At 46.2% G+C, this 22053-nt stretch overlaps 1 protein-coding gene across 4 annotated transcripts; it reads right to left on the minus strand.

The window, feature by feature from the left end:
- Nucleotides 1–471: 471 nt before the first annotated feature.
- AK2 (adenylate kinase 2) lies at nucleotides 472–21731 on the minus strand. Of its 4 annotated transcripts, none has more exons than XM_067725349.1 (7): nucleotides 21554–21730; nucleotides 12160–12285; nucleotides 10254–10364; nucleotides 10031–10125; nucleotides 4836–4908; nucleotides 3456–3651; nucleotides 472–1372 (listed from the first exon to the last, which is right to left on the minus strand). In XM_067725349.1, exons 1-7 carry the CDS (start codon nucleotides 21650–21652, stop codon nucleotides 1368–1370), a joined length of 705 nt encoding a protein of 234 aa, XP_067581450.1. In that variant the 5' UTR covers nucleotides 21653–21730; the 3' UTR covers nucleotides 472–1367. The 4 variants fall into 4 exon arrangements, with proteins under 4 accessions (XP_067581450.1, XP_067581451.1, XP_067581449.1 ...); XM_067725350.1 differs by lacking the exon at nucleotides 472–1372 and adding an exon at nucleotides 18203–18234 and having other exon boundaries at nucleotides 3268–3651; nucleotides 21554–21691; XM_067725348.1 differs by lacking the exon at nucleotides 472–1372 and having other exon boundaries at nucleotides 3268–3651; nucleotides 21554–21731.
- Between the last annotated feature and the right edge of the window lie 322 nt (nucleotides 21732–22053).

A 22053-nucleotide genomic window follows, 5' to 3' on the forward strand; every position in this document is an offset into this window, starting at 1 on the left:
GTCTGCTCAATAATCATCCAGCCTGGCAAGAAGCAGATATTTTTTCTGTGTATCCTCGGTTCCAACTAGCATTTATCCAGTGTCTGTTGTGTGCCAGGCACCAAGCAAAAAGCTTCTTCTTGTAAATTTCATTTATTGCCAATGAGTCCGAGAAGGTGGCATCACCAGTCTCTTTTTCACATGGGAAACAGGAGCAGAGTAAATGATTGGCTGGGATTTGTCGTACATCCCCTGAACTCCAGGCACAGTTCTGGTCTCCACTAGACCAAGCTGCCTTGTCCTTGGGCTCAAGAAAATCCTGCAAATCAGCTGAAGGTCAAGAGGGTGCAGGCTCTTCTGACGAACATACGCTTGGACCTTCCTGCCTTCTCACGACTTCCAGTGACCACAAGATCCAGAATTCAATGTCAGATCCAGAATTCAGTCATTTTACTGGCCCACATTCCCTTAAAAAAATGCCACAACAGGGGATACAAACATTTAACACACTTTATTGATATAGGGGCTGAACAAGGCAGCATTTGGACAGTTAAGAAAGGCACCTCATTGAAAATAATACATCACAGTGTTGTTGAGTGATCCCAGTCACAGGATTTGAGGATGGAAAGGACAATCTTTGGATAAGGTCGCTTAGGACACTTGCTCATTTATTAAAAAGGGTCCTTTCACACGACATGGATGGAGGAAGGCAAGAGTGTGGGACTGTGGCATATGCTGGGTGGCTGTCGAGGGCTTAACCACGAGAGCCGGCGGGCTGGTACATCAGTGGTAAGTTGGGAAGGGAGTGAGACCAGCCTGCTCCACCTGCCTCATGACTCCAGTAAACCTGATTTGCTGAGCCACTACCCCCATGAACATACTCTATATCTCTTTCAAATGGGGAGATGACTTTTTGATCTCATGGTATGGGGAACCAGGGTTAGTAGTCAACTCCTGCCCTGTTCCAAGCTACAGGACAGACAGGACAACAGTGTGATTTCCGGCATTCCTGGGCTGGCATGAGGTTCTGATAAAAGCTGAGGTCTTAGGGCACTGGCTTTAAAAAAATATCGTCACCAGTCTGGAGTAAATGACAACGTGATTCCTTAGAAATAATACTGCATCTCCCTGTTTCTATTTATACCCTCCAATCAGTGTTCTAAAAAATCAATTTTTCCCTTTGCTTATACTTTTTAAGGCTCCTACTCCATGGAAAAGAAGTTGCTTCACTACAGCACTGCTGCTCTTCCCATTCTCCTCTTGAGCTCTCACCACTCCGCCCTCTCCATCCTTACCCTGACCACCCCTCCCCTCTGCCCAGCACCTAAGAGCAGGGATCACGCCGCAGGGTGATGAGCAGTGGTGCAGTCTCGCCTGGCCTTCTGTTACTAGGCTGAAATAGAGAGGAAACAAGAGAGAACAAAATGGGTTTTTAAAAACCAAGTAAATATCAGAGAAGCTTGGCATGCACGCCCCGGCAACCAAATGCATTAAACACCGGACATTTCTCTGCCAGGTGAAAGCTCTCATGCCTGCTGAGGTTAAGGTTCTGGAATTAAACGAAGCAAAAATTGAATCGTACCTACCCCCAAAAGGGCATATGCAACCCCGACGATCTTCCAGTTTTCACTGATAGCCCAAAAATCACACGCACGTGTGTGCACACGTGAATGCATATAGACGGATGACAAATATCTGAGTAAGGATCACGCACACTCTATCAGCAAACATTCAAGGACCTCACCTTTGAGGCCAAATGCCTGCAGCTGTCCCTACTCGAAGAGGAATCGACTCCAAGATTCACGAGGCCACCCTCACCCAGAGAAGGAGCCCAGATCCCCACAGACAGAGCTGACAGTTTTGGTTTCACTGCCCTTCCTTGTCCATTCCCAGAAGTCATGTGCTTCCCAGAAACACCCCATGCCAGATTGGGTTTCCGCTGAGAATGGATGGAGTTAGTTTACAGCCAGGGAAACAAGGCAGAGCAGAGTCAGCAGACACTCACTTGAAGCAGACAAAGAGGGACACGAGATGGCCACTCTGTCCACCTGCAAGCTGTACCCATAGCCAGCTTCCAGGTGGACAGAGGACAAAACCTCTGGCGGGCCCAAAGACAGCAGGAGAACTCACGTCAGATGGGGACTGGACACTTTATAGTCCACTAAACTGAGTCAGCAGATTACACTGGGCAGGTGGCATTATTTATTGGACCTGCCACTGATTTTTTTCATGGTTTTTTTCCAGAGGCTGCTGTTTTTGTGGTCCCTCACAGCAGTCTATTAATTCATCTGTTTGCCCCAAATCAAACCAGAGACCAAAAGGCACAGCACGGACCTCAGGAAATGTTTAATAGCTGGGAGCTGAGGTTAAGAATAAAAGCTGGTTACTGCCATAGGTGATCTTATTTTTGGGGTGATCCTTTCTTGGGGAGACTGGCCACCACCATCATGACGTAAGGGGTGAAGGATTGGATCTGGAAGGGAGATGGTTTGAGTTTAAAAGGGATACATCTGATTTGGGTTTCACATCCTGCAGAGAGACTGGGTTTGAATAAATTCTAATCAAAACGATCCCAAAATGATCCTCAAATCACTGTTTTGTTCATACTTGGAAACAGAGGCGAACATTAAAAATAAAAACAAACCTACCCTGGTCTCTCTTTGGGGAAGTGGACTGGCTGCCCTCAGATGCCCAGCCTGGATGTTCAGAAGACTGTCTAAATTCAAAAGGACCTTTCACCTGGTTTAATTCTTTGGCAACAATTCAGTATTCAACACAGGTCCCGGATGATTCCTACTTTACAGAACCATGGTGCAGTTCACAGAAATATTCCAGCTTGGCCTGGCTCTTTCTATGCTGATACCCTCTCCCAGTTAATTTCTGGAATCTATAATGTAAGCGCCTTTTCCTTCCTGTTTAGGGGGAAAAAATTAATGATCCCTTTCCACACACTGACTCATTTGGCTTTTCATTACGGGTGAGAAAACAAATGGAATTTCTGGCCAACAGTCTGCCACTAGGAACTGTGGCCCTGCCTGACTTCATGTGACCCAGGACTTCTAATTAGCTGTTGGAGATGGGAAAAATACTAGGGAACTGGAATGCCTGGTAGATACCTGAGTTAGTTTATTTTGGTCAAAAAATAAAACCTAGAGTATGGCTAAAGAAATAAACAGCTAGTAAAGCAATCTTGCCTATAACTTAGAAAGTAGGAGAGTGTACACATACTTATACCAACACACTCATGCGCACACGCACACACGCCCACACACACAGATGAGATGAGAGTTGCACACACGCCAAAGATACATGAAGCAAGTGTTTTTTAATCAGTACATCAAACGATACTCTTGCTGGCCTGAAGCAGCTTCCCTCTGCCTGCTCTGCCATTCCCGCCCACTCCTTCAACAGGGATAGGAAGAAGAAAGAAGCTCCTTTCTGGACCCAACATTATATAAACATAACCAAGTCTTTACATGTGGCTTTGGAGAAGGCTGCTAGGATGCTTGCAAACACAACGTCAGGGGTCTGGGAGGCATCGATGGCAGAGTGGATCCCCCGTTTACTGTAGTACTCCACCAGCGGGGCAGTCTGAGTGTGATAGGCCTCCAGGCGGATTTTCAAGGCCTTCTCATTATCATCTGATCGGCGGACCAAGCGTTCCCCGGTGATCTGAGAACAGGAAGAGGGTAATGAAAGGCCAGGACTCAGCAAGTTCTCCTAATCCAATGCTGGATGCAGATCTGAGAGGCCGTCTGATCCCAAAGTCCGTCAGAGGGAAAGACAAGACAGTCTAGACCCCCTCCAATAAAGAACTATAAAGAACTTCACTATTCCCAGCAAGTTGGTCCCAGGAGCAGACCACTTGGTCCAGAGAAATCAGGGAGCCTGAAACAGCAACTGTGAGGAAAGGGCTGAGACAGGGGGACAGACAAGGTCTTTCTCTCATGGCTTGTGCTCAGGCTGTTCAGCTTCCAAGACAAACACTTCTAGGGTGAGAAACAAGAAAGACAGAGGCCCCTGAGACCAGGAGAATACATCAAAATCACAGATGCGGTAGCAATTAGGATCTTAGCTGCATAAGTATTCAGTGTTTTCACTGGGGTGCCGGCCTTCAACATTCTGAAAGTGGCAAGTGACAGGGAACACTGAGTGACAGAACTGCCAACTCTGTGAAACGTGACTAAGTTGCCAGATAGCTTTGGAACCTGTATGACCTGATGAACTTGTCTCATATGACAAAGGTAAATCCAGGAAATTCTTACTGTTGCCTGCGTGTTCTAAAACAGACAAGGTGAACTATTTATGGCAAATATTACAGTGTGAGACCCCCTTTTACATCTGCAAACAATTAAAGACTGTCATAGGAACCTGGCAGTGTTAACCTGGCCAAGCTCTTCTGAATCTGTAGGGCACAGTACAGTCACTAGAGAGAGAAGATATTCTTCTGAAGCAGGACTGGTCAACAAACATCTCTTCAGTACTGTCCTTCCAACCGTGGCTCTAATCCGGGGCTTCCAAGCAGCCTTCTCCCGATTAGTTCACCATTTAGGTTGCCATGATGCCAGGAAGGGGCTGCTCTGGACAAAAGACAGGTACAAACTGGGCACTGGGAAGTGGCTGGCACTGGTGGCTACCTCAAGGTCAAGCAATAAACCACTTGGAGGGACACTCTAAAGATGAGCCACAGCCCATGTGATTTACGTGACAGCAATATTTCTCATGGTTAAGTTCGTAATATTGGTAGGAATAAGGGGAAAATGGGAAGAACAAAGGGAAGAAAGAAAAAAGAAAAAAAAGCGAAGTAAGAGAGAGGAAGGAAAGAAAAGGAAACTCCCCGTCCTGAATTTACATACATCATCTTTCATGGGCTCCTTTGGGGGGTTGAACTCCTCGTGGTAGGAACGGCCACTCTCGGGGTGAATCAGTCTGAAAGACAGCAAATGAACAGGAATCAGGCTGCCGGAACCCCAGGGGTCTCCAAGATGACAAGCACAGACAGAGAAGCTGGATGCAAGGACTTTAATCCAGCAGAGAACCTCGTTATAGGAATCTCTTGCTTAGGAAAATAACTGGGCATATGCCAGAGGGAGTATGTTTTCTCTCTTTTTTCTCTCTCTTTTTTTTTTTGTGGTACGCGGGCCTCTCACTGTTATGGCCTCTCCCGTTGCAGAGCACAGGCTCCGGACGCGCAGGCTCAGCGGCCATGGCTCACAGGCCCAGCCGCTCCGCGGCATGTGGGATCTTCCCGGACCCGGGCACGAACCCGCATCTCCTGCATCGGCAGGCGGACTCTCAACCACTGTGCCACCAGGGAAGCTCTGTTTTCTCTTTTGACCCAACATTAAAATACGTGTCTGGCTGAAGAGGCTGGTATAATGACAGCCTAATTCGACTGTGTGAGACCATTCCGATTCAGGCCTTAAGCTGAATTCAGGGGCTACAGAGCAACGAGTCACGATCCCTGCTCACAAACAGTGATTAATTTAGAGGGGGAGACAAATGTGGAAATAAATAACTACAATAAATTTGGTAATCCTTTAAGAGATTTGGACAAAGTGCCATGGGGGACAGAGGACAGAGAAACTAACCTTATTTTCTAAACTAGTTTGGTTATAAAACCAGAAAGGTGCTATAGGAAAAACATGTGCTATGGATGCAGACATCAGCAGACAATGCTGAACAGCTCTGTGACCACACAGACACAGAAAGCCCAGCCATCAGAGGGAAATATTCAAGGCATCAGGGAAAACAACATATTAAGTCATAGAATAAAGAGCTCAAGAAGAAGCATTTACTTGGCACAGAATATGTAGCTGGCAGCTGCATCTCTGCCGTGTCCCCTTAAGCAACAAGCCCACGCTCCTGACTGGGAGTGGTCACACCACAGGAGCCCCGAAACCTAAGAAGGAAAGGAGGCAGGCCAAACACTGCTCGGCAGCTGGTGCCCACAGCTTCGCGTGGCTTCCCAATTCTATGCCAACCAAGGTCTGCTTATTTACCTGATGGCTACTCTCCTCATGAAGGTCTGTTAGGCCAGAGCTTCCCAACATTTTCCACCTCTTGGCATACACAGAAAGTACTCAGCGTGCTTGCTCTGGTGGCTGAGGGGGTCAATATCTCAGCACATCAGTTGGGAAAGTCTGGGTTAGACTATCGAAGCCACATGTTTGTAAAATGTGATACTGTGTTTTAATGACAGCATATTTTGGGGGGCCAAGTGGTCCATTTATAGAATGAGGTGGTCCATTTACAGCATGGGGGACAAGTTGATAGCAGAGTGAGTAAGTTACACTGAGTGGGCCTGTGACTGCAATCATGTAACACGAGGTTGGGCCCTCCTTTATTTGAGTTGCTGGAGGGATTCCTCTGGTGCATCCACTGGGAAATGACACCCACTAGGAGACCCAAGGAGAGGAAGAGCAGAAGCTGCGGGGCTCAGCTACAGCTTTCCTTTGGGAAGGGCTGGGGGCATGAAGTTTCTATTTTTTTGGCCACGCTGTGCAGCATGCAGGATCTTAGCTCCCCAACCAGCATTGAACCCATGCCCCCTGCAGTGGAAGTGTGGAGTCTTAACCACTGGACCACCAGGGAAGTCCCTGGACCTTGTTTCTTCACCTTCTGGAAAGCACAGGGCACACAGCAGCCAGGCTGCAACAAACACAATTCTCTCCTCTCCATGTCTCTACATCAGCTCTTGCGCATTCCCAGATTCCCTCAGCCCTCCAGTTACATATAACACTGCTCCTTCCCCACTTCCAAGTATCATTTTAAGAAGAAGGCAAGATTCATTCCCTAGAAGGGAAAAGAAACCAATCTCCAAGTTCTTAAAATGGGACTGGTCTTAAGTACCAACCAAAACAGCTTTACAAGCCACTGAGCCTGGCCTGGATGCGGAGGTGAAGATGTGGAGGGATCGGGCTGGGATGCTACAGCCACTGCTACCTTGGGTGTGATACTTCAGACACCTGTTTTCTCATCCACAAAATGGGGATGGTACAAGACATTAGGCTAATGATACCAGAAAGCCAACAATGAATAGGTTAAAATCAAAATCCACCAGCCGTACTTATGGCAAGAAATAAAATAATAACCCATAGAAGTGAGGTCAGAGCCAATTCTGAAGACATTTACAGTGGGGTCCTTATCATGTCAGATTTAAATAAGATCCATATTAAACTGGCTAGTTCCTGACTCTTTTTCTTGCAATAATCAGCATAGTGGATGAGGAGGCAGAAAGCAGGTTTTTGGTGCTAGTTCTGCCACTGATACGCAAGTGGGCTTGGAAAAACACCTTTACACAGTCTGACCTGTTCTGTTTCCTCCCCTGTAAGGGAGAGGGCCACACTACACCACTCACTTCCAAACCGAGAGACCGAGTCTTGCCTCTTTCGCCCTCTACAATTCTGGAGTTTGTTCTTCAGAAACTCTCAGTGCCCCACCAGCCAACCCCAGTCTCCATCACTTCACCGGTGGATCACATCAGGCTCCTCCAAGTAGGGTCCTTGTCTGTTTCTTATTTCCCTCAATTTAGCCTGTATACCAGGACCAAGCTAATGTTCTCAAAATGCTGTATCTGCCACAACGCCTAGTGGCTTAAGAACATCCCATGATTCCTGACTCAGTCATGTCTACCGTCTCTTCCTTGGCAGACCGTCCCCAGCCAGGCTCCCATTCCACCTTCCCAACCGCACTCATTCTACCACCCAGCCTCCCAGGCCATTTCTCCAGCGCTGGACAGACATTTTGCCAGAAGCCTTAGCTAGAGCCTCTCCCTCAATGCATACTCATTCTTGCCTCTACTCCCTTATGGGAAAGCCTCAGCAAAATCCTCTCTATCCAGGAAGGTCAAGTCAGACTTTACACCTGTCCTAGCCAGACTTCCCTCCCTGCCCCCAGGCTGTCTTCCTGGACCCCTACTGCACTAAACAGCCCAGGTTTCATGTAGGGATTGTAGACGCTCTGAGGTCAGACATGGGCACCAGCATATTGTTCTATATTCTCTACTGGTCCCCTGCTCCCAGAGCTGTGCCTGCACAAAGCAGGCACTTAGGAAGCTGAGCTGATCAGATCAAAGGCCCCTCGTGTCACCTAGTACTATTAACATCTGCTTTGCAATGTCCGGGACCCCAGCCCTGGTCATGTCCCTTCTTGTCAACCCTACTGCTTCTTGGACTACATCAACTTTGCTTGCCTACTCTGTGCCAGAGCAAAGAAACAAAATTCCTGCACTGAAGAAGCCTATGCAATAGCTGGAAACATGAAACCTGGACATTTGAAAAGAAAATTAATATAAGGTGGATCCCACTGTATCTAACACAGCCTTCCAGGAGAACACCTCTAACACTTACTCTGCTGCCTCTCTCCTTAAAGATATGGACTGCAGACACATGGAGAAAAATGTTCAACCTCATTAGGAAATCAAAGTAATAACATTTATAATCAGAAAACACTGCCCCCTTAATTTAAAAACTTACATGTCCTATGATGGCCAAAGCATGAATTTAACAATGGAAAACTGGAAGAACACAAATGTACAACAATCGGGGAACAATTAAGTAAATGATGGTTCATGTACTGTGAAATATCATGCAGCAATTAAAAATAATGGTCATGGAAGTCTGGTTCAGGATGGTAGGCTGACCACCTTCCTGAGGCTCCATTAAAGTGACTAAGGGGGCTTCCCTGGTGGTGCAGTGGTTAAGAATCCGCCTGCCCATGCAGGGGACACGGGTTCGAGCCCTGGTCTGGGAAGATCCCACATGCTGCGGAGCAACTAAGCTCGTGGGCCACAACTACTGAGCCTGCGCTCTAGAGCCCACGAGCCACAACTACTGAGTCCCAGTGCTACAACTACTGAAGCCCGCGTGCCTAGAGCCCGTGCTCTGTAACAAGAGAAGCCACCGCAATGAGAAGCCCGCACACCGCAACGAAGAGTAGCACCCGCTCACCACAACTAGAGAGAGCCCACGCACAGCAACGAAGACCCAACACAGCCAAAAATAAAAACAAATAAATAAATAAATTTTTAAAAAGTGACTGAGGGATTAAAAAAAAGCTATATAGCCCATAATAAGGACAAGAATGGGAGGGTCTGTTAGTGGTTGAGAGCTTCCCACGTATTTTTGGAAGGCATAAAGCAGATGGTAGCGCGGTAGTGAAAGAGGGCTGAGGAAACTGTAGCCTAAAGCAGTGGCACTTTTTAGGAGCAAACTCATCAGAAGCAGAAGCATTTCTGTGTTCAACGTTAACTACTATAGTGAAATAAGCACTTTAAAACAAAACACGCAAAAAAATTATAGAGTTATTCGCTAAGCTGGCTGTACCATGAGCAAGTTTTTCCTCAATTTTCTAAACTGTATAGATGGTCCTATTATTTTTATAATAAAAAGCCTACAGCAAGGTATGGCAACTTCAACTGAAATCGGACTTAAAAAGCACTAAAATGGAGATACAGATGTAAGAAATTTCGTATTTCTTTTTTTTTTTTTTTGCGGTATGCGGGCCTCTCACTGCTGTGGCCTCTCCCACTGCGGAGCACAGGCTCCAGACGTGCAGGCTCAGCGGCCATGGCTCATGGGCTCAGCCACTCCGCGGCATGTGGGATCTTCCCAGACTGGGGCACGAACCCGTGTCCCCTGCATTGGCAGGCGGACTCTCAACCACTGTGCCACCAGGGAAGCCCAGGAATTTAGTACTTCTTAAGCACCCAGGTAAGCAAGGCTCTGAAATATGCACAACATGCTATCTACCATGCACAATGGGTCCTCGAAGCAGGTACTATTACTTCCTCTCTACATATGAGGAAACAGCCTTAGAGAGGTTAAGAAACTTGCCTAGGGTCAGAGTTAAAAGATGACAGGACTGAGTTGCTGCTGGACTTCAGATCCCTTGCTCTTCCTTCCATATCCCCATCCCATGTCACCACATAAGGTCAATCCATGTGGAAACGGCACTAAGCTTCATGGCTGGGATTAGGCCGGAGCAGTTCCTGTCGTCTGACAAAGCTCTGAGGAAGCATGAAAAGAAGGGACCTTCAGGGGACAAATACCTTCCTGTGATTCTCCGGATCAGCAGAGAGTCTGGGATGCTGAATTCAATCACAGAATCAAGCTTCTCTTTCCTCTTCTCCATGAGGTCATCAAGCTGTAAAAAAGCGTGTGGCCCACCTAAGCTACCAGAGCTTGATAAGACCCATTTCCCTCAAAGGAATAAAGAGATAGAGGGCCAGGATTTGCTTTCATGCAATGGTCATACAAAACCAAGCCACTCACCATTTCTGCCTGCCTCACAGTCCGAGGGAAGCCATCTAAAAGAAAACCATTTTTGCATGGAGGCGTCTCCAAATTCTTCTCAATGAGCTCCACGACCATTTCATCGCTCACCTGGAAGTCAAGAACAAAACAATCTTGGGGTTAAATCCATTAACTAGGTGGCATTAGCCCAACTCCAGGGTCATAAGTTTATGTCTGTATAACCTGATTACTAAACAGGTTCTTGACCCCAAAGAAGCAAAAATCAGAGCAAATATGGAGTGGCTGCATTTGGAAGATTCAGTTTCATGATTATTTCTGTGGTTGCCATATACACATTCTCTTCCCTTGAGATTCTCCTGTGTCCCAGTAATCTGGGTGAGGGAACAGGAATGCCTATCACCCCACCAGGAGACCCCCATTTCTTAGGTCCTGAAGGCCCCTCTGGCCATTAGTCAGAGTCCTAGCAATCAGATAACAGCTCCTCAGCAATCAGCTGTCTTCAAGACGTAAGTGAGGACATATGGCTGAGAGACCACCTGAGGAGGGCTCTAGGAGAGAATGGGGGTTGACCAGAATTGTAGAAAGGCACCAACTTTACCTGTTTCACAATTTTGATTGGGCTAGCAGTAAAGCAACCCAGGCGGTCTCAGACAGGAAGCAACAGAGAAGTTCACTGACCTTGGCAAGACTGGTTCAGAACCAAGGAACCAAGAAGCCAGCCCAACACTCCTCTGAGCCCCTCTAAAAACCCCAACAAGGATCCTTCCTAGCTTCCAAAAACCAATTTTCCTCCTGGGCTTTCACTGCAAGAAAAGTTCCCTGCCAGTATTAGAGTGAAGGCTGCCCATTTTGGTAGCTAATGCTCTTATCTCCTGGGACCAGCTGTGAACTTGGGGACAAAGTATAAGCTCTGCGACTAAGTGAAGGCTGGAGATAAGTAATCTCATTGCCACAACCCAATTTTTTCTCAGTATGGGATCTTCCACCAAGACCCAAAGTCCAAAATATCTAGCTTTATGGCTTGACTTACGGCCTCATTAACATGAAGGGAAAGCTAGAAGTAAAGGGGCAGCTGGGCGCACAGGCAGGGCTACCCCAGGTCCAGAATCTCAAAGCCTGACGGGAGGCCCAGCACCTGCCCCAACCAACATTCTAAGATACGTAAAGACCAGAGAGCCAAGCACAAAATGACTTCTTCCCAAGGCCAAGTCCCAGAATAACTCAGTTACTATTAAGCTCTGGCACTAATCAAAAAACATTTAGTAGGTAATAAATTGTACTTCTCCAATCAGATCAACTGGACTAAAAACAAGAGGAAATGCTATTATATTCACCAAATAAGAAGGATTACTTTTGTCAACTGCCAAGCAACCTCTCTGTTAAAAGACACAGAACAGAATCACAAAAGTAGATTAAAAACACTTCTGAGACTTCCTGAGTCCTCTCTTGAATCACCCTTGAGTTAGGGCCTAGGGATGGCAGTTTCATTCTTGGTCTTAAAACTGGGTATTTTAAAAAAAAAAAAAAAGTAAAAAACAAACAAACAAACAAAAAAAGCTGGGTATATTACAAAATGTGCCGGCACAAAGGAACTTCAAGAGTACCGTGAATAAAATAAGTGTCATAAATTCAGAATGAACCAAGTAACTTGCTACTGTAAAAGTTCATATAATGTGCCAGTTTGTTAAAACACCCCGCAGCACAGGGCTGTCCAACAGAACTTTCTACAATGATTAAAATGTTTTATATCTGTGCGGGCTAGCAACAACTTGGAATGTGGCAAGTGAAACTGAGGAAGTTAATTTTAAATTAAATTAAATTAAAATTAATTTCAGTAGTTACATGTAGCTGGTGCTCACCCTATTAAGCAGGGCAGATCTAGACTCTGAGGAATATCAACATTCACTGGTACCACCAAACCTACCAGTTTCCCGGCATCCATAGTGGCCTTCAGCTTTTTTCCCAGCTCTGAGCCAGAAGCCACCATGGCTCTCAGCATGTCCCCAGTAGCCAAATGGCAGACACAGAAGTTTTCAGCCAACTTGGGTGCCTATGAAGGGGAAGACAAAAAACAAGATATGGTCAACAGTGCAGGCCTTGGAGTTAGACTGCCTGGGTGTGAACCTGGCCCTGCCACTTACTGGCTATGTGAACTCTGACAAATGCCTATTTCCTTACCTGTAACTGGGATAAAAGTACCTTACATTATATTCTAACATATGACTATAGGGTTGTAGTTAAGAATTACATGAGATAATACATAGGCACTTAAAACAGTGCACCTAGCACAGGAAGCCATCATAAATATCAGCTATTATCACTACTTCCACTAGACACACTAGTGACACATAAGCCTCAGTTTCCCCATTATAAATGGGAAAAACAGAAACAGCAGTACCAACACTTCACACGGTTGCTCGGAAGTTTAAAAGAGTTCATGTATATAAAGCACCCGGCACAATGCCTGGCATGTAACGTGCTGAATGAATATTCGCCAGAGGGATGGACGTGTGGCTGTCAAGTACTGTGGTCACCAGTGTGGGAGGCAGCTGGAGCCAGGCGCGGAAGTCTCCCTCAGGCAGACTCGGTTCTTCCCTTCCCTGTCTCTAGGGTACCTGCATTATCTGGGCCAAATCACTTAACCTCTCAAGAGGCTCAGTTTTCTCATTTGTCTAAAATGAAGGCAAAAAGTCTCTGTCTCAGAAGGTAGCTGTGAGGATCAGATGAGATATATACATGAAGAGCACCTGGCAAACAGTAAGTGCTTAGCAGCTTTAGGGAGCAGTATAGCCTTTTGGCTAAGAGCATGGGCTTGAGAGTCAAACGCCTGGGTTTCAGACACCAGGTTCACCAATGGCTGGTTATGTGACGTGAGAAGAATTATATCACTTTTCTAAATTTTAAATTTCCTCTAGGTATAATGGAGATGGTAATAGTACCTATATCACTGGGTTCATGAGATTATATAGAATTCCACATATGCAGGGCCAGGCACTTTGTAAGTGCTCAGTGAACATCAGCTGTTACTGTAATCCCTGTCTTAATTCCATATTCATTCATACAGAAAGAAAATAGTAATACTTCGAAGATGCCTCTTCTAAGAACCTTGCTGGGTACCAGGGAAACAGATGAATAGGAGACACAGACTCTGTCCTCTATGAGTTCATAGTTTGGTGACTATACCACAGAATGAAGACTAGAAGAGAAGAGACCCTGGAGAGTCCGACATTGGTTTTGTAGTGGCAAAAAAGAATGCAGAATTCATGAGGAATAGAATCAGTTCAAGGAGCTTAACACTTTGCTTTCTGGTTCAATTGTTTTGGAAAAGAAGTAGGGTGGGAACCTTGCTCAAACCAGTTCATTGGGAGCTTTCTTAGGTGCACATGGTAAAGGCTAAATAGATAGGGCTCAGGGCAACAGTGCTGGTTTGTGACTCATGGACTGATTCAGCTCAGAGAACTGACTTCATAGCAAAATGGAACCCAGATGAGGTATTTAAAACCGCACTTGGGAAACCAGTGAAGGTCAGGACGCTCTGGTGATGGAAAATCTTCTGGTCCTTCAGGCTGGCACAGTGGCCACAAACCCAGAGAGCTGTGCTTTTCTGCCGATCTTTCTCCTTGGTTGCTGAAATTAACTTGGGTGAAAAATTGGGAGGTCAGGCTTGTTCCAGGGGAAAGAGTAACCAAAACACCAGAGAAGAGCTGTTAGCACCTAACCTTCCAATTTTTACCACTCTAAACCATAGGACTCTTCTGTGCTATTTCAGGTGACTAGATTCTACAGCTGTGTGGAAGCACACTCCCAGAGGGAAGACGCGGCATGGCGGAAGACTAACTCCTTCTTTTCTTGCTGGCTGCACGGAAGTCAATGGGGTGGGCTGCAAAGAGCATGAAATTTGGAGTCAGACAGATTTGCACATGACCCCTGGCTGCCCTCAATAGCTTTATGACCTTTGGCTAGTTACTTAATTTCTCAGAATCTCAGTTCCCTTACCAGTCAAATAGGGATAATGTCTACTCCATAGGGCTGTTGTGAGGATAAAATGAAATAAATATGAGACACACCGTAGGCATTCAGTAAATAAAAGACCTCCTTTCAAGGTCTTTCTTTTTTGCATTACTCTTTACTTGCAAACTACAGAAGAAGCCTGATGAAATAGCTGTATTTCATTCCCCTTACACTTCACGCTTATACTTTTTTTAGAGGAATGCTTCTCCTACTCCAAACCACCTGAGGGTACTGCTAAAATGCAGATTCTGATTCTACAGGGTGGGCCCTGAGCATCTGCATTTTAAACAAGCTTCCAGGCCTGGCTGTGCTGCTGACCCCTGGACCACACTCAGCTGCTGCTGAGGCCCTGAGACACATGTGTCTCACTAGCCATGGGCTACTGTTGAGCCCAAGAAATAGGCCCCCCATCTGTAGGAGAAACCTGTGGTTTGGGAAGGGCGTGTGGTTCAGAATGGCTAAAACCACTAGGGAGGCAGCATGGTGAGGTTAGTGTTCTCAAACATCAGTGTATTATCACAATCACCTGGGGCACTTGCTAAAAATACAAAGCCAGGCCCGCCCTTCAAATGTATGATTGAGTGGTTTTTGGGTAGCATGGTGGGATTCTGATGCACACAGATTGTGAAGCCCTGGGGCAGGGGTGTAAGACTGGGTTTTACAGTGGTACAGATCCGGGATTTACAGTTTACTCACTGTGTCACCTTGAACAAGATATATAGCCTTAAGGCCTTGGTTTCTTCATCTCTAGAGTACAGTAAGTCCCTTACATATGAACCTTCAAGCTGCAAACTTTCAAAGATGCAAACGTGCGTTCACATGTCCAATCATATAAGTTTACGTGTCTGGCATACATTGTCACGTGTGTGCCTCCTCTACAAGTGGCTGCGCTTTTGTGTACTTTACCGTACAGTACTGTATAGAGTACAGAAGTAAAGTGTCTTTATTTCAAGCCCAGGGTGTCCTGAAACAAGTGTAAAAGCAGCGGTGATGTAGCTGGTACTGCTAAGAAGCGCCAGGAACTGGAGGCCCAGAGAAAGGACGGAGACAGACAAGAGGAAGAAGTAACTGCAGAACCGAAGAGATTCACGACGCAGGAAATGGCAACGGGATTTTCTTTATTTGAGGAGGCACTGTTAGTTTTTGAGGCACAGCACCTGAAAGTAGAATGGTACACGAAGATTGCAGCAGCCGTTCAGAATGCAATCCAGAGGTACTGTACCATCTACGACGAGAAAAAAAGAGGTACTACCCAGACATCACTGGATCATTTTTTCAAGAGGGTAGATAGAGTTGAATCCAGCAAGGAACCAGAACCTGTGCCATCGACGTCAGGCGTGAGTGAAACTGCAGCTCGCCCTCCATCTCCTATAGCTGACGATCCTTCAGCTCTACCATCTCCCACCTCCTCTCCCTCCTCCAGTCAGTAACGCTTCTTGCCTGTTCACCCTATGCCCCTGTATGCCAGCTGTTGTACTGTACCACTGTACTTTTCAAGGTACTGTACTGTATGATTAAAAATGTCTTCTTTATTTTATTTTTATGTATTACTGGTGTGAAAAGTATTATAAACCGATTACAGCACAGTACTATATAGCTGATTGTGTTAGTTGGGTACCTAGGCTAACTTTGTTGGACTTACGAACAAATTTGACTTACCAACGTGCTCTCGGAATGGAACTCATTCGTATGTAGGGGACTTACTGTACAGACAACAATGTCTACTTTCAGAGCTGTTATGGGGATTTGGCAAAATCATATACGCAAAAGAATCCAGCATAGTGCCTGGCATTTAGGGAAATAAAGGGAAAATGTCAGTCTTTAAGATTTGATTTAATCAAGCTCACTTGTTTTCTTACCTCGAAATCATCTTTCTACTGCTGTCTTTCCCACTTCCACCTCCAATGCTTCTGTACATGCAGCTGCAATCATCTCCTAAAATACTGCTGGACATACTACCCACCCCCCAACAAACATACATTCAGAAGCCTCAACGTTCCCCCAGGGCAACAGGGGAGAAGTCCCCATACCTTAGTCCAGCACTCAGTGTCGTCCACAACCAACTTCCTATACCTCCCAATCTACTCAAATTTGCCTCCACAAGTCCCCTACCAGGATGCCCTGCACAACGGCAAACAGCTGCTCCATATATGCTTTCCAATTACATAACATAAGCCTCTCCATGGACCTCGGCTCAAGATCCTCTCTATGCAAGAATGCCCTCTCCCTTCCTCCTACTGGTCCAAGCTCTACCCTCCTCTGTAGTCAAATTCTGAGCATATCTCTCCCACCAAAAACCCTCCCCAACTACCCTTTCTTTCTCCAAGAAGGAATCATATCAACATCAGTTAACTGGGTGTTTGCAAGATGCCAAGCAATTTTTCCATGCATTGTTTTACAGTATTTAGTATGTATAATACATAACAAATATGTTAGGTAGTAACTATTTTTATGTGCATTTTACAAATGAAATTCAGAGGCTAAGTTGCCCAAGATCACAAAGCTAGTAACAGCAGATCTGGCAACTGGCCTCAAGACTGTCGAGCCCTAGCTCTTATCCATGACACCACATGGCTTTACTAACACCCCCACCCCCCCGCCAGAGCCTTAGTGGCTGTCCTTGGGGAAGTGTGTGTATATGTGTGGAAGGGAGCACAAGGCCTTCACAGTGCTGGCAATGTTCTGTTTCTTCATATGGGTATAAGCTACACAAGTGTGTTCACATGTGAAAATTCATCAAGCTGCCCACCTAGGATATCTGTACCTTTCTCTATGTATATTATACTTCAATTAAAAAGTTTTTTAGGGCTTCCCTGGTGGCGCAGTGGTTGAGAGTCCGCCTGCTGAGGCAGGGGACGTGGGTTCGTGCCCCGGTCTGGGAAGATCCCACATACCGCGGAGCGGCTGGGCCCGTGAGCCATGGCCGCTGGGCTTGCGCGTCCAGAGCCTGTGCCCCGCAACGGGAAAGGCCGCAGCAGTGAGACGCCCACGTACCACAAAAAAAAAAAAAAAAAAAGTTTTTTAAAAGCACAGAAACTTGTGTTTGAATTTCAGCTCTACCTGTTAACTGACCATGTAACCTCAGGCCAGAGATCCTTTAATCACTATAAATTGGATATATTAGTACCAACATCACTGGGTGTGTAGGAGGAAGAATGGAAGATTCTCAACAAATTATAGTTCTTTTCTAACCCTGAACTGTCCTAGCATTTGTCAGTCATTCATCTCACACTTCCCATATGGTACTCTGCACTAGTAAGGACTGCTTGCATGCATGTTCATTTCCGCCCCTACACCTAGACTGATAGCAAAGATAAGATGGTAATGCTGTTCAAGCATCAGTCACGAATTCAAATCCTATCTTTGCTACTTTATGTATGTCCTGGGGCAAGATACACACTGGGCCTCAGTTTACCAGGCAAAGGCAAAGATAACAACAGGACCTTCCTCCTAGGGCTGCAGGATTAAATCAGATGACACCTGTAACATCTTTGGCTGTGGGGGGTAGGGTCTGTCACGTAACCCAGCAAAGGGTGACTATTTTGCAATATTAAACCCTCTTGAGGGCAAGGGCTGCCCTGCATCTCTAGCATGGAACTTATCCAACAAAACATGCATAGGGCAAGAGACAAATCTAACCCAGGGCAGCAGATAGCAGCAGAAAGAGCAGGAGCTTTGAAGTCATTCAGATGCAAGATCAGCCAATTACTTGCCCTGTAACCTAGAGCACAAGCTCTTTGAGCTTTAGTTTCTCTACCTGTAAAAGGGGGTGTAAGAGCATGGGTCTCACAGAGTTGTTTCTGCACTGTGAGCGTCAATGCACTGACATAACTGACAGAGCCTGACCTGCAAGATGGCAGCTGACGGCCTAAGTGTGCTGGCCTTGAAGAACTGGTGTCAGCTGGACACATGGAAGAAACTATGAAAGGGGCTCGCAGAGGAAACAGAAAACATACCCGTTTTGGCCACACCATAGGAACATCTAACCCTAAAAGGGAGACAGGGAAGTAAGGTTATTTAAACAAAACAACAAATCCAGTGTTCCAGGTGTTTTAGACATTATTATGTTGATGCAAAAGCAGGTAGTTTAAAAATGTTTAACTATTTTAGTTAAAAATAAAAAGTTGTAAAAGGAAACAGATTATTTCAGTCATGCCAACATTAAATACCTAAAATACTGAGTTATGCAGGTATAAAAGGAAGCACTAGTGGGAAGAAAACAAACATTACTGAGCAGGCACTAGGCACTAACCCAGGTTAGGATTTTACATCAAAGATCACAAACATTTACCAGGCAGGCAACACAAATGAAGTGGGTCAAATAAAGCAACAGGCAGCGAAGAGGGCTATGCAGGGGACAGGAGAGCACATGGACCACCCAAAGTGGCATCCCCACTCAACTGCGTGCCACGCTGGAATGGAGGCCCAGAACCACCAGATCTGACTTCTCAAGAGAAACGAGAGCTCTGGATTTTTAAGTGAAATTTCACAACTGAAACCACTGTGTGGTCAACTTATTATTTTGAAAGCTGACAAATTATAGGAATAAATCAAGCACTTAACCTACCCTTACTGTACAAACCATACCAAATAGTAGGTGAGAAGTTTCTCTTTATAGAAATATTTCAGCTAATAAATGAAAAGGGAATGATATAAGTAGAACATCACCATTTTGCCACGCACAGTGAATTCCTGGACCCGGGCACTGAACACTAGAGATAAGCAGACACAGTATGCCTCCTAATGGACAGCACACCACCACCTGTGATGTAGTTGGGTCAAAAATTGAACCCAGATCTGGTTGTTTTTTTTACAGGAAAGAAAGAGGAAGATGTTAAGTATGGCATGGGGATACAATAAAAAAATTGTCAGAAAGAGGGATACTCCCAGAATAAACAACTTCCACAAAAAAGCTGCAAGGAAAAAAAAGGGGGGGAAACCTGTAAATTAAAAGGGACTTGAAATGATCATATTTGTGAGACAAATGAATGGAAATGTAAACATTTGCTGTTATTATTGTTTTTAGGGGATAGTGTGCTTGTTTACAAAAAAGAATTCGTCTTTTAGAAATACACACTGAAATATTTACAAATGAAGTGTTATAATGTCTGGGAGCTGCTCTAAAATAATCTGTGAAGGGAGAGTGGATGGGGAAGGAATGGCCACCAGCTGATGGTAGCTGGGGCTGGATAATGGGTACATGGGGGCTCATTACACAATCCTGTCTTCTTTTGTGTATTCAAACTCTTCATAATAAAAAGCTGGGGTGTGTCTGCAGGCTAAATTCTGCTGCAGGCTGCCACTTTGCAACCTCTGATTTAGGAACACTGTTCTTTAAAACTCCATTAAAACTACAACCACCAGTATTCCTATTGTTCCAGTTATGGAGAGAAAGGTGTACAGAGGTTAAGTGACTTGTGTAAATCTTACCCTTAAGTCCCAGCTCTAATCACATCTCCTCGACTTCTACAAGGCCTTCTCTGACCAACTCCCATCATACATACACCCTTATAAATCAGCTCATAGGATAATTTTCTTCAAAACTTCCTGAAAACATTACCCTTTACACCGAGATACAGCTGAGTTGGGGGGTGGGGGGATGTGTTACTAAGATAGGGAGTCAATAATTAGTGAACATCTAGTATGTGCCAGGTTGTCAGCTAGGTGTGCTTTACACACATATATAACATAATTTTCCAGTATCCTTGTTAACTTTTGGTCTAGGGGGGCAAGGACCTTATCAGTCTTCTTTACTGCTCTGTCTCCAATGTTCGGTGCTCATGACATGTTGAATGAGTAAGGTTAAGTATTAGCCCCATTTTTCAGGTGAGAGCAGTGAGGCTCAGAAGTTACAAAGCTTGCTAAACTATAAAGCCCTTGTCTCAGCACAGGGATGGGTTGTCCATTTCACAACTACTGAAATTATTAACTTCAATATGAACTAAGAGAAAACAACTGATGCATTTGAGCTACCTCGTTTATCTCGGTCACTCCGCAAAAGTCCGTAGAGTTTGGGATTAAACATTCCTAAACTGCAGGTTACCTAATAACTGAGGGTGGTAGCAACAGGAAAGAGGAGCATTCAATGTTACTGAGGACAAGGGGGTTGGGTAACAATGACCCTCAAGGGCAAATCGGCTCTGGCTATAGAGAGAAAAAGGGAAGTGGTCTTTCTTCACCTAGTAGACACAGCCAAAAAGCAAAGTCACAGGAATGAACTGAATCTCTAAGACTCCCCTTCTCCTCATCACCCACATGAATCTGTGTTCATCCATTTCCAGTAACCTCATCAAATAATGTGCTGGGTGTCACAGGAGCCCCAAGAATGAGTAAGACAAATGATCTGTCTGCCAGGACTTTGCAATCTTTGCAAGGGCTCAGAAGAGGGGGCATAGAGCAGCACCCAGAACCCCATTCCCTTAGCAGATCAGACTTTCAGGAATTCCCTCTTTAGACCCTAACAGCAAGCAAAAACTTGAGGGGGGGGCAATGCCAGACCCCAGGCAGGAGGAGGATATTGATAATCCAACCTATGGGCTTCGAAATCCTAAGTGAGATCATAAATCCCAACCTTGATCTATGGGCCCATTATGTCCCAGGTGCCAAGTGAGGCCCCACGGTCAGCAGAAGGTAACTTCAGACTCCAATCACTCAGAGCCCTGAGGTTCCAGGCTCCATGAAGTCAATTTTGCTAACCTGAGAAAGCCGCCTGACCTCTCTGAGCCCGTTTTCTCACCTGTATATTGAGGTACTCTCTCCCATCCCCCCAACTTAACTGTCTCAGGCAGGTCATACCTCATTTCTCTTAGCAGTACTCCTAACCAGCACAGGCCAGCTCCCGCTTTCCCCCATGAGTGGGAGACGCTACTCCACCTTCAGGCATTAGTCATTACCAGAAACGTCCCCCTACCCCGAGTGCCTGGAACGTAACCCTCGACAACCCACTACCAAATCGCAGGCAATCTGGGGTCCCTGCGTCCACTCGGGTTGTGTAATCTACATGCCTCAGCCCAAGGCGCACCTTACCCTTCAAATCTTCCCAGCTTCTAAACCCTTAAGGGATCTAATCAGTCCTTAGGATCACCTAACACGGCACCTCAAGCCTGGGTCCCTCAAGAACTCTAACTCAGACTCCCTCGACCTCCAATGTGGACCCTCCCCCAAACACCTGCTAGAACCCCAGACTCCAGCCAGGGTACCCCTCCAGGCTTCAGCCAGCGGCCCGGCTCAGGGGCGACCCAGACCTCTGGCAGCCCTGACCTTGGAGTCCCACGGGCTCTGCCGACAAGCCCGGCTCAGCAACTCACCTGGGTACCCTTGCCGGCTCCGGGCGGCCCCAGAAGCACGGCCCGGATGCCTTCAGGAGACTCTCTAGCCGGTTCGGCCATGGGAACGTTGGGAGCCATGGCCGCCGAAACCTCTCGCTGCTCAACCAGCCGGCAGTCCTCCCAAGTCCACCGCTTCCAGGCCAGCGCGCCACGCACGCCACGCACGCCCCGCTCGCCGTTCACACTGGCCCGTCGACACGTCCGTCAGCCCACTCCGCCCACCCCTGAGAGCGACGGAAACTTCCTCTTACCAACCACTCAGCGATACTGGGGAAGGCTGCTTTTGATTGGACAGAATCGGTAACGGAGTAAGGAAGGGGAGGGCCATCACGGACGCGGGTGTGGAGCGCGCGGCGGGTATGCGGAGTGGGCGGGAAAACATGAAGCAAACCTAGAGGCCCGGCTGGGAGTTCTAGGTTGGCTTTTGACAGTGACACCGGCAACCCCAGTGAAGTCCTATAAAATTGCCCGTGGGAGTA

This window comes from Pseudorca crassidens, chromosome 2 (assembly GCF_039906515.1).
Source record: "Pseudorca crassidens isolate mPseCra1 chromosome 2, mPseCra1.hap1, whole genome shotgun sequence".
In the NCBI taxonomy this organism is placed as follows: Eukaryota; Metazoa; Chordata; class Mammalia; order Artiodactyla; family Delphinidae; genus Pseudorca; species Pseudorca crassidens.